The following is a 12,979-nucleotide window of genomic DNA, read 5'->3' on the forward strand; positions in this document are numbered from 1 at the left end:
TTCACTACTTCTCTACCATCACCCACACCCACAAAGCTGGGCTGATGTTGAGCTGTCCTGTGCTATGTGTTTGGTTTGGAGGGGATAGAGGGAAATACAATATTTAGGATGGACCTGAGACTACCTCTGCTAGAGGCTGATGAAATTTTAGGGCATGGAAAAAACCAGAACCAAGACAACCTATACAGGAACCTTTCAAACATGATGTCACAACAAATAGAAGATACGTAGCACACACACGCATATATGAAAATAAAACAAAACATTTAGTGGATTTAGCAAAATCCATCTTTAAGATACTCTGCCAACACAAGTGAGAGTCACTTAGCTTTATCTGTGATTGTCAGAGGCCACTTCTTGGGAGAAGTGATATCCAGGGTGAGAATCTGATGGATAAGGAGTGGCCCTGGAATTGCAGCAGGATCAGCAGGACAAGGAAGTAGGAAATGGCAGGAGATAAAGCCAAGGCCAGGCCAGTCAGGCCCTCATTTGATACTGCTACAGGGTTTGGATTTTGTGCTGAGAGCTATGAACTTTGGCTCTAAAACAAGTAAGATGGATGGAGAAATAAATAGAAGAAAATATAAAATCAAATGTTGGTTGGTTTCTTGTTATTATGATTGAAGGAATCATTTGTTTGCTGAAGGAGAAGAGAGAGCCAACAGATACTGAGAGAGCAGGAAAGGAAAGTCTCCAAGGAGGGGTAAGACCCACAGCCCAGCAAGAAGAATGGGTCTGGGGCAGAAAGAGGGGCTCTTTCTCCATCAAGTGGAGAAGGAATGATGTTAAGTAAGCTGATGATGCCACTGTTCACATTCTTCTGGGACAACCCAGAGTTTGTTCTGTACTTGTTGGCTGTCAGGCAAGGAAACTTCATGGACTTTCTCCTTCAGAACTATTTCCTGGGTGAGATCTGAAATTTTTATTCTTTAGATATCATGGATATCAAGTCCTAGACACTGCCAAAGAGAATGCTCCTCCAGCAGCACAGACTCAATCTCCACCACATCTAATACCCACTGACCCCAGGAGAGTTAAAAAAAAAAAAAAAAATAGTACACTCAAGCACTGTCCCTTCAGTCTAACATCTTATTTTGGACACACCGATTTTGCTTAACAAAGCAAATTCTTATGACAAAAAAGAAAATCGGGATGGTAGAAAAATGAGAATTTGATTTTTCTTGAGATCTTTGATATCATGAATACAAATGCCTATTCGACCTAAAGAGAAGTTAATTTTCTATAGGATCAGGCTACTAGCTGTGCCTACAGAGCAATTTACCAAACCCTAGTAAAATGTGAATGTGACAGGTTTCACTGAGGGTCCAGGATATATAGTTACACATTCATCTAAAATTGAATAAAATTGGGATGCCTGGGTGGCTCAGTGGTTGAACACCTGCCCCTGGCTCAGGGCGTGATCCACGGTCTCAGGATTGAGTCCCACATCAGGCTTCCTGCCTGGAGCCTGCTTCTCCCTCTGCCTACGTCTCTGCCTTTCTCTCTCTGTGTCTTTCATGAATAAATAAATAAAATATTTTTTTAAAAATTGAATAAAATTAGTTACTATGGATCTCTTTTTTGCATTTTATATTGAAGATGAGGATTAATAGTTAATATTTAATTAAGCAGATACATTCCAAATGCAAGCACAACCAAATCTAAAAGTTCAGTTTTTGTTAAAATTCCTGCACTACTCTTAAATAATTATGTACTCTGATAAAAATAAGCCATCTGTTCCCACACCTAGAACAAGCCTTTTCTGTAAACAATGGAAATTTTGGAGGGCTTAGTGTTTCCTTGGGAGAGGGGGTGATGAGTAATAACAAAGATTAAGACCAGCTGATTTCACAGCATTTTTCATACAATTTAAAGTAGCAAATGGAAATTTTCTTCACCTATGATCGTAATACAAAATCTATGTCAAGTTCCATTATGAAATTTTTTTTGAGAAATCCTCAAAAATGTTTACTCATCCAGTATTTATTCCCTTTTTCCCAAAGAGCATAAAATGAGAATCTAATTAGGAAAGGTCAGGAATACAACAGGTAGGTTTGGGACATAGGAACGGCAAACTTGACATTGATCTCTCATTTAGAAGGTGTTAATCCAGTGCCAGTTCAGAAATTAAGGATGCCAATGGATTTCTCACTTACACATGTCAGGTAGACAGGAAAAATTAGGCAGGATAAGGAGAATAAAAGAGCAGGGGTGACAGGGCATTAGGTGGTAGTGGCATTAGTGTATAACCTGCTTGTTATTTCTAGTAGGTTTTTTGTAGATCACTTGGGATTTTCTATTTCTATAATTAGGTGATTCACAAAGAGAGGTGGCTTTATTTTTTCTTCTAGTCTGTATAACTTTTATTTCTTTATCTTGCCTATTGCACTGACTAGTGTTGAAGAGAAGTGATTAAAAGGAGATGTATTAGCCTTGTTCCCTTAGTGGGAAAGGATTAAATCTTTCACTACTTTTTTTTAAAAAGATATTTAAATATTCTTAAAAAAAAGATTTTATTTATTTGACAGAGAGAGCACAAGTGCACACAAATAGGCAGAGTGGCAGGCAGAGGGAGAAGCAGGCTCCCCACTGAGCAGAGAGCCCAATGCAGGGCTCGATCCCAGGACCCTGAGCTTCATGACCTGAGCTGAAGACAGACGCTTAAGCAACTGAGCTTCCCAGGTGTCCCTAGTCTTTCACTATTAAGTATGATGCAAGCCATAGGTTTTATCAGGTTGGAGAAGTTTCCTTATATTCCTAGTTTTCTAAGAATTTTTATCATGAATGGATGCTGAATTTTTTCAAATGCTTTCTCTTTTTCTATGGAGTTTATCAAGCAGTTTTTCCTATTAGATTAAATCTGGTGAATTACACTGATTGATTTTAAGCTTTGAACCATCCTTTTATTCCTGGGATAAACTCCTGTTTTATGTGATGTATTATCACTTTTATATATTTCTGAATCCCATTTACTAATATTTGTTCAGAAATATTCTGGTTTTCACATTCATCTTCTCTTTCTGAACTTTGTCCTAATAATGCTGGCCTCATTAAAGGCCTTACATATGACCATATGTAAGTATGGTCGTATCCCCACAGGGCAAAGCACAAACTCGTATCTCATACAAACCAGATGCTCAGTTAATGCCTATTGAGGAAGAGTACTGGTGACCAGTGTTTGCCTTCTCCCAGACCTTCTTCTCCTTGCTCCTTTTCCTTACCTAAAAACTAAGAGGAGCAAATTCAATTACCTAAGGACTCCAGACTCCCTTCCAAATAGAAATGTTTATGAAGTTAAATGTATGGAATTTTAGGAGTGTCAGCCAAGTGGCAGCAAGTACCATGCATGATAAAATCTTCATCATAATGGTAGTAATTGGACTTCTTTACATAGTATTTTACAACTTTGATTTAATTAGCATTCACATTTCCTATCACTTAACCAAGCTCTTTCTGTATGGCTAACTTTATAGAACTGTAGATTTCAACTTTCGTGTACATTAGCCTCACCTTTGGAACTTGATATAAAGTGCTGATAGGATTGTCTCATCTTTTCATCCCTGGCTTGATTCAGTAGATCTCAGATTATGCCTCCTTCTTTTTGAAAGGATCATGGCTGACAACCATTGACACAAAGGTCACTTCCAAATTCACCTTCTGCCTTCAATTTACATAACTGTCACCTCTGTAGAGGCCTGCCCCTTTGGCAAGTTATGTAACCCACCTTGCCTCAGCAGCTTCATCTATAACTTTAAACATCTGTTGTAAGAAGTGTGAATCATTACTGCTACTATTGATTTTATCATTGTTGTCACTGCCAGGGCAGCTCAGGCCAAGTGACTAAGCCAGTCCTTTCCCATTTTGTAAGTAATGAGACCCCTTTTATATAGAAATGGTTCACAGACACATGAACTCTGTACATGTTGATTAAGCAAACACATGACCAAAATGTTGCTGTGAATTCAAGTAACAAACTATATTTTATTTATTTTGGCATCAAAGATACACAGTTATATCATTCTTTTTATTCAATATAAAGATAATACCTGTCTTCCCTATGGGTTTACACACCCCTGCATTCAATCTGAGACTTGCTCCCCACCCTTCTCAAAGTCTGAGTGCCTCTCTCTGTGACTCACTGCTCCAGCCACATCAAGCTGCCTTGCACTGCCTTAACATGCCACCTCTATTCTCAACTTCATGCTCTGCACACTGTTCCATCTACCTCAAGTACCCTTTTGCTTCTGTCTAGAACATGGAATAATGAATGCTAATAAATTCAACCTTTTTTTAAGAGGGGGGGGGAGGTGAGGGACAAAGGGGAGGGGCAGGGAGAGAGAATCTTAAGTGAGCTCCAAATCCAGCACACAGCCCAGTGCAGGCTCAGTCTCATGACCTGAGTCAAAACCAAGAGTCAGACATTCAACCAAATGAGCCACCCAGGCACCCTAATAAATTCATCTTAACCCACTGGACTGAGCTTTCTCTAGTGTTGGTTAGTTAGGAATCTGAAAGTTAAGATACCATTCGATTAAGCACACTGTTATATGACGGTAACAACAATGAATGTTTTTGTTTTGTTTCTTAGTTAGAATCCAGGTAAATCAGGCTAGGATGCTATGAGAGGGAGCTGTTTCAACAGAGGTCATGTAGCTGACTGAATGGGCTATCTGTGGAAGCCACAGCCAGACCCCTCAAGAGCATCAGCAATGCCAGTAGGTACATAGGAAGGCCCATCAGCCAGGCAGGACCAACAGGCACTCATCCTGCCAAGATGGACAAACTCAACTTGTACCAGCCCCAGGTTCCACAGCAGATGCCAACAAAACACCACAGTTATACTTCAGAGATATCAGAGAAGTGGCGGCCCAGCCAATAGGCAAAAATCAGTGGAGATAGGAAAGGGTCCACCCTGATAGGAGAGCCTTCTCTACCAGGCTTAAGAGACCCCTGTTACTCACCACACACCAGAGGTTGTCTTGCTGAGGAACAAGGAGTGGGCAAAGACTGAACCTTTTTACCAAAATATGCTAAACAGCCTTTTAAATTACCTTATTAGAATAATTTAACTGGATTAGACTCAAGTTATGGGTTTCTTTCCCTTCTTTCTGGCTATCTAGAAAGATGGAGGGTCACAAGGACAATAATAGATTACCCAGAGGAAAAAATGAAGATGTTACATTTTTCTTTACATGTCTGAGTGTCACGTGAGTTAAATCTTAGCAATCCTCTAGAACTCTTAATAACAGCTTAAATTCTAACTGCCCTGTAATTGGAGAATATAGTTTCATGTATTTGAGGTTCACAGACTGCAGTCCACTCAGAGCACTACTGCTCCTACCCCTAGTTAGCTGGCAACCCCTGTAAAGGTGGTTGAACAGAAACAGCCAAGCTTCCTCATAGTGTAAATCTTCAAATTTTTCACTAGTCCTGAAAGAACTCTTAGGCTGCCATTCCCTACTGTTACTTCAGCATTTCTAACTACTCCCCACCATACAGAATTTTTTAAAAAATTAGAAAAAAGTCCATTGTGAACGAATTGATTTGGCTTTCAGTTTGAATAAAATACCATGACTGTTATTTTTTCTCCCAGAGATAGTACCCTTGAGAACTGATTCACTCACTTCTTTCAAATTATCTACTCATTTTGGATGTAAAAGTTATTTTGTAGAGAAAAGGAATTTTTTTCCCCTCACATTAGCCAGAAACCTGTAAAAGCTCCATTTGCCATCCTGCTTTAAACATTCTTTTCTAAATGGACAAAAAAAAATCCACTTAAAAAAATACATTTGTTCACAATGTGTTTATATAGAGACTATAAGTGGTTTCCTCACATAATTTTGCAGAGATTTAGAAGATGGTCAATTAGAGGGACCCAATGTAGAACCACATACACAGACCTTAAAAGCCTTCAAATATCAAAAAGGCTAGTAAAAGGACCACAGGATTTTCAGCTTGTGAATAGCCAGTGCAAGTTAGTGAATCAAGAGGACTTTAGAGGCCATTTCAGTTAGAATGGATAAAAATGGACTGAGAGAGCAGAATGGATAACACAGGACTAAGAATGGCATAGAAGAATGAAAAAATTTGGAGATGCAAACAGCAAGAGTCATTACTTACTAAAAATCAGACAGACAGGAACTGGAGACATTGTGGAAGTTTTGTGGTCAAGGTAGGACTTGGGCTCCCCCTTGAGGGGTGGGTAGAATTTGACTAGACAAGGAAAAAGGCAGAGGAAGGAGCAGAGCACCACACAGGCAGGAAGGAATAAACAGGTGTGAGATGGGGGCTAGAATGAATGGGGATCACCAGATGAAAGATGTTATAATGGGATTACATGCATTGAGCCACAGGAGGCTGTGCCATCACAACTGGAAGATAACAGTGTCTCTGGGCATCTTTTTTCTAACCGTCATCTCTTCTAAGTCTGGATAACCTAAACCTTGGCTTTCCAAAATTTAACCAAAAATTTTACCCTAGCTTAGAAGTTTGCTTGTAACTATAGCATAGAAAAAAAAATTATGTATTTTTTTTGTGTGTGTGTATGTATGTGTGTGTGTGTGTGTGTGTATATATATATATATATATATCTTCTGCCATTAGAGACTTGCAGTAGCTTATTAATTTGATCTTTTTATAGGTAGTACTTGTAATATGGGACAGATGGATCCATAACTCCCCAAAGACAATTACCTCAGAGGAATTACCACTCCCAATGTACATATTCACACCACCACTACCACCAATAAAATTTGATGATAAACAAGGCATACTGCAATGATTATCAACTCCAGAGGCATGACATTTGTGTTCAGTGATCAGTGTGATTAATAACTGCAAGTAATCTGGAATTAATGTTAGGAAACAAATTTTGAAAATAATTTTTAGAACCCACAGTGGACTCAGAGTTTCCCTATAACAAGATCATCTCACACAGTGGCATTCCAATCTGTTTTCTAAGTCAAGGAGAAAACCCTGGAGCGAAATCATGAGGACTGCCTGCAAGTTAATTTCAGCTGTCCTTTAGCCCCTGTTAACCTGTGTACATCCGTGAGACTGTACACACTTCGATCTTGCGTGTAGCAAAGGAAATGGTTAGGAAGAGCTGCTAGAGAATGCCAGTCCCACAGTGTCACAGTCATCTCTAGCTTCCGAAGCACACGCTCCTTCTTGGAAAGCTTGTTAAAGTTTATTAAAATGCTCTTTGACTTTTCTCAGGCAATTCTGACCTCTATTAAAAGCATATTATACAAACGAACATTTTCTGTACTTATACGATTGAGTGAAGAATTACATTTGAATTTTGCTTTACCATTCCAAGGTCCTCTATGAGCAGTGATGGAGGTAAAGTCATAACCATTTCAGAGTCAGTCTACATTTTTATAGTTTCTGTTTATAGTGTCTTACAAAGGGCAGCTGGAATGACCCCCAGAACTCTTGGGAACACATTCTAGGCAAGTTTAAAAAGCATTGGTGTTAGAGTCACATGGACATGGATTCAAACCCTAACATTCCACCCACCACTCATTTGACCTTGGATAGGTCACCTGACCTCTGTGCATTTTCCTCACTTACAAAATAATGACAGTAGGAATAACCGTCTTCTACAATTCACTTGAAGATGAAATAATATAAAGCAGTAATCAGAGTTTCTGACATAAAATGTGTTTCTACAATCAACCTATTAGCACCATGTCTCATTATTATTCTAATACTTAACATCTTTCCTAAAAGCCTGGATTAACTGTCCAGTCTTCTTTTCTTTTTTCTTTTTTTAACAAGAGTAACTCAACATTGCAATGATTGTAGGTGTTTCTTCTGGAACCTACTTTCCTACCCATTAGATAAAAATGATACCACTTGCCCTGCTCATCTCACAGACCTGAGAGAGTCAACAGGATGGGAATATATTCTGAAAACTGAGTATATAAAATTATTGATGGAAAATCTTCACCTGAAATTCATTATTCCAAAATAAGCACATCATGAATGCTGTGGAGAGACAAAGACATGTCAACTGCACCATATCAGGACTCAAGCCCTGCTCCCAAGCCTTCTTTAATGAATTTTAATTCATTTTAATCATATAGTGATTCACTATCTTCACGTGATAGTGATTCACGTGTTTTAATTTGCCAAATGTTGCTTCTCGCTAATTTTCAGAGAGGTCTGTTGAGCTCTTTCTTAGGAAAGTCACGATTTGGAAAGTGGATAATATGTCAGTTATTATTTTATTTCAATCTAAGCCAAATCATCTTTATTCCTAATTTAGATCGCTACTCATATAGTGATGATTAAATTAGATGCAGCATGGTGCAGCTGGCGAGGCATGAACTTCTGCAATTTGAATAATATCAGTTCAGCCATTTTTTTAGCTGGATTTAATTTCTGGCCATTTCTTTTAACTTTATAAACTTGCATCTGGGAAAGGGGAATGGGTCAGCTATCTCTTAGAGGAGATGGTGCCAGTAAAAAGCAGAGCACAGTCCCTAGAAACAGTAAATATTCTTTAAGCGAGATTAATTTTAAAACAGAGCAAAAGAGCATCTACTTACAGTTCACAGATGCCAGCTCTAGCAGGAATGAGAGGCACGAGTTGCAGTAAAAGTTTGACACCATTCTGCCATTCTTCTTCTCTTTCAAATTCACAGTACAAGTAGCTACATTCATCAGAAGAAAACTGGTAGAAAACATAGGTATCTTGAAAGTATAAGTTTTGGTCCACTGTTGGGAGACAAAAAAGGGGAGGATTCATTTTTTAAAGTATATTATTTAGAGAGTCATAAACCAAATAATAAATTGAAAGCCCTACTAATTATCAGGGAGGACCCAGGAGTAGGACTATAATTATATATTCTAAGTCCATTCATGTTCACAATCCCATTGAATTAAAAGGGACTTACTGACCAGCCTATTTTTATTACTTGAGGCTTTAGCCAGCATAGTCACACACGTTTTATGATTTTTCTGCTTCACAGACAGATGAAATCAATAGCAATTCAAAAAGTGGGGAGAACAACTTTTGTGTGTCTCAAAGCAAACTAATACATAATTACTTTAGTGATACACAAATATAAAACTATGCCAAGTTTTAAACCCATGGTTTTCAACTGGGGACAACTGTGCCACCCAAGGGACATTTGGTGATGTCTGGAGACATTCTTGATTTTCACTACTAGGGGGGCTACTGGCATCTGCTGGGTAGAGAAAGTGATACTGCTAAACATCTTATAATGTACAAGACAGGCCCCTGCAACTAAGAATGATCTGGCACAAAATATCAATGCTACCCAGGTTGTTTTAAAAGAAATCAAGAATTAGGGACTTATCCAAAAAAACACTGACACAAATTTTTTTGCTAACCAGAAATATGAACCTCACAAGCAAGCTGATAACATTCAAAGATAGTTATTGTTTTTCTAAATAAGTGTGCTGGGTATTACCAGCTTATTAAAATTATACCCACATGTCTATATGTACTATACTGGGACTTCAGGTATGACTCTGAAACTTACTAAGCTCTCTGACCCTCAATATTTATTACCTATGGGTAATAAAAGGGGCTTCCTAGTGACCAAGCACCTGCATGATAAAGGTAAATAAAGAATCCAGATTGCTTGACTTCTAATTCTTCAATTCCCTGGGCTCAACTAAGAAAAGAGATATCTGCCATCTATTTTAGTTGCTAGTTAACATCTATTTTGTGTTCTGCTTAAACAGCTAATTTCCATAGGTCATATCTCTAATTGTTCATGATTAGTCAATTAAAATGATATAACATTCCACTCATAAAATCAGTTTCTGACAATTATTCTAAGTGCAGCTAGATAAATCACACATTTAGAGCACCTAAAGATATCACTGATTTAAAAAAAAGTTGTGAGCACCCTTTTGAATAGAGGAGAGGTAAGGGAAAGACTCTTAGACACAGTAGTTTATGAGTCACCAAGTACCTAGTGAGAAATAACAATCAAAAGATGACTGGTCACTTTTATTTATAAAATGTGAGAGAATGCAAATATTTACCTGCAAAAACAATTTCCATCCAGATTGTAACATCCTCTAGAAAGTCAATTTCATTTTGGTAGCTGAATAAATGCTTCTGTGTTTTCAAAACATGTAATACTAACCTGATAACATAATTCCCATATCCAGGAGGAGTTGCCAGACCCCTATGGCCATAGATCTGCACTGGACAAAAGGACAGTGTTCTAGAAGCCAGTCTACCAGCTCTGACCCAACACAGCTCCTCCTGAACAAAAGGAAAGCCATTCATAGTAAGACATTTGTACGCCACTTATTTGTCAAAGAATTGATACTTAATATCATCCCTTTCATGTGCTTTTTTAAAACAAGGGACTCAATTATTATTGAGGCACCTGTTATTCATTTTTCTGATGATTTCAGCTCAGTATCACCTCCTTAGGAAAACTTAGAATCATATTCTCTCATACTTTTGCTTCAAAACACCTACATTTAGTAATTGTACATCTGAGTGAATCATATCTGCTTTCCTCACTTCAGAATAATTTTCAGGATATCAGGGAACCATGTATATAACTCACTATTAAACCCCAACAATCAGATCATTCCAGGCACATAGGAAGTTCTCAAAACATGTGTTTGAACAAAGGAAGGAATAAATTAAGCAATCCCTTATATAAAGAAAATACTTCTGCCTCGGTGAGAGAAGTACCTCAAGGTGATGGTGATAAACATTTGTTCAGCCCTTTACAGACTTTTATCTAGTCTTTTTGAGAACAAATTCCAGAAGATTATACAAAGTTAGGACCACAATGAGTAGTTAAGAGTTTTGTTTGCTACTCTCCAAACATATTAAATCCTAAAATTTGTCTCAAAGAATAATAAATATGACCATTAATCTCTTTAATATCATCTAAGCAATCTAGCTAAGCAGTCTAGATCATAAACTCATAAACCCATAAACCCAGATGTGTGTGATAGATTCCGCTAACCACTTACACAAAAATATCCCCTGTAATCTGTCTTAAAATACACAACTATATTTGAAGCATGCCCCTATCTGGGCATTATAAGTAGTTTTTTTCATGCCTACTTTTTCATCTTTATCAGCCTCAAATGAAAAGCCAAAAGAAGACAACTTACTGAAATATAGTTTTCATTTGCAGAAATTTCACTGAAAATCATTCTCCCTTATGAAAATGTCACCAAACTGTTTTTTTAAAGATGTATCATGTAAATGGTTATCTTTATTCTATATTTGGTATTTTAGGACCAAAACATGTCAAAATTTTATTCCTAAAACAGAAAAACATTGCTTATTTTTTGTGATTAGTCATAGTCATCAGTACCTAGAAATCACACAATAACCAACAATGTGAAGAAATGCCATGAGGTGCTACATCTTCAGGGGTAAAAGGAAAAATAAACTATTCTGCCAAGGTATTTGTGTTGTGGTTCTGGGGGGTTTTTTGTTTTGTTTTTTTACACCCAATGTGGGGCTTGAACTCATGACACCAAGATCAAGAGTTGCATGCGCTACTGACTGATCCAGCCAGGTGTCCCTCTGCTGAGATATTTGAGCAAATATTCCAGGCTTTGAAAAAGCATCACCTTTTTGTTTGTTTGTTTGAAAGATAGTCTAAGGCAATCAGGGCAATACCAGACACATTCAGTTGCAGGTTAGCATTAAGACACTAAAAAGATTAACTGTCAAATAAATGGATGTTTTTTGAAAAAAGGAAAAAACAGATCGCAATAAACTAGGCAATTAGACAAAACAGTCAATATTAACTTCTAATTCTATAAGACACCTTTCATGTTAAAGGCTCAAAGTGTTAATTAATTCCTCAACACCTCTGTCAATTAGCCAGCATCTTTGGGCTTGTAAAGTACTTTTATCCCATGGATTAAAACACTGTATCATCATAATCCTTATTCTCAGAACAATCCAGTCCTCAACCTGCTCTCAGTGTCTGACACCACCTGGAAGAGGATGCAACCAAACATTTACTAAGCAAACCAAACTGCCAAGTTGCAAAAGGTGGCTAAGATGGATGAGTATGTTTGCTTGCTCATAAGTCATGGGGAAGAAGTTTCTTAGATTAGGGCTTCTGAAAATTGTGTTTAGGAGCACCTAGGAGATTTGGTTAATGTGTGGATTCTGATGGAGTGTGGCTGAATGGGGCCCAGGTGATGTTGGTGACCACAAAGCCCAAATCCCTCAGCAATACCTTCTCACTGGGAAGGGCTCCCTTGATCTTGGGGAAGCAGGGCTGAGTCTACACCCTAAACTACATTACCAGGGTTACTGTCATGACAATAATAGTTAATAAGAGCCCCTTCACCCCCACCCCATCCAGCAAGCTACTGCTTCCATTGCTCATGATGCTCCTCTCCTCCACCCCCAACATTATCAAGTTATGTTTCTCATCTCCTTCAATAATCCATCTGCACCAGGGAAACCCCACTAGGAATATCATTAATATCACCCAAAGCATGAGAGGAGGTGCCCCTGCACTGAACTCCTACTCCCCTGACTTGCTGACCAGGGCAGCAACAATTCAGCAACAATCACAACCTGAGCAGAAACCAACAAACCTATAGAACTTAGGGGAGAGCACCAAGGGAGAAAAGGGATAGAAGGGAGAGAGCTGAGCATCCCCCTCCCCCCAAAAGCAGTTCTTACTCCCAGTGTATTTAAACTCTTGTACTGGATCCGGAAGCCGTCCAAGTATGTAGGTCTAACTAGAGTTGCCATACTAGGCAGGAACATTGTGATATGGATGTGATTAGCTACAAGGTCAATGTGACTGCCACAACAAAACACTGAACATTATCTTATCTCCCCTCCAATTTCTGGAACTGAAAATTCGATTTCTCGTCATCTACTTCTGTCTCTAGTTGCATTTTTAGCAATTAATTCATAGAAGTGCAGACAGAACTCTCATCTCAAATGTAAATGGGGTGATGGTATTCGGAGACTTATTTGAAGGCT

At 38.3% G+C, this 12,979-nt stretch overlaps 1 protein-coding gene across 1 annotated transcript in view; it reads right to left on the reverse strand.

The window, feature by feature from the left end:
* The window catches only part of RAPGEF5 (Rap guanine nucleotide exchange factor 5), a 229,809-nt gene that overhangs the window by 171,351 nt on the left and 45,479 nt on the right, over positions 1–12,979 (reverse strand). The window contains exons 4-5 of the mRNA XM_025464341.3: positions 10,131–10,252; positions 8,556–8,724 (exon numbers count right to left, since the gene is read on the reverse strand). Of these exons, the coding sequence (XP_025320126.2) occupies positions 8,556–8,724; positions 10,131–10,252 (291 nt within the window). The remainder of the gene's footprint in view (positions 1–8,555; positions 8,725–10,130; positions 10,253–12,979) is intronic.

This window comes from Canis lupus, chromosome 14 (assembly GCF_003254725.2).
Source record: "Canis lupus dingo isolate Sandy chromosome 14, ASM325472v2, whole genome shotgun sequence".
Taxonomy (NCBI): domain Eukaryota; kingdom Metazoa; phylum Chordata; class Mammalia; order Carnivora; family Canidae; genus Canis; species Canis lupus.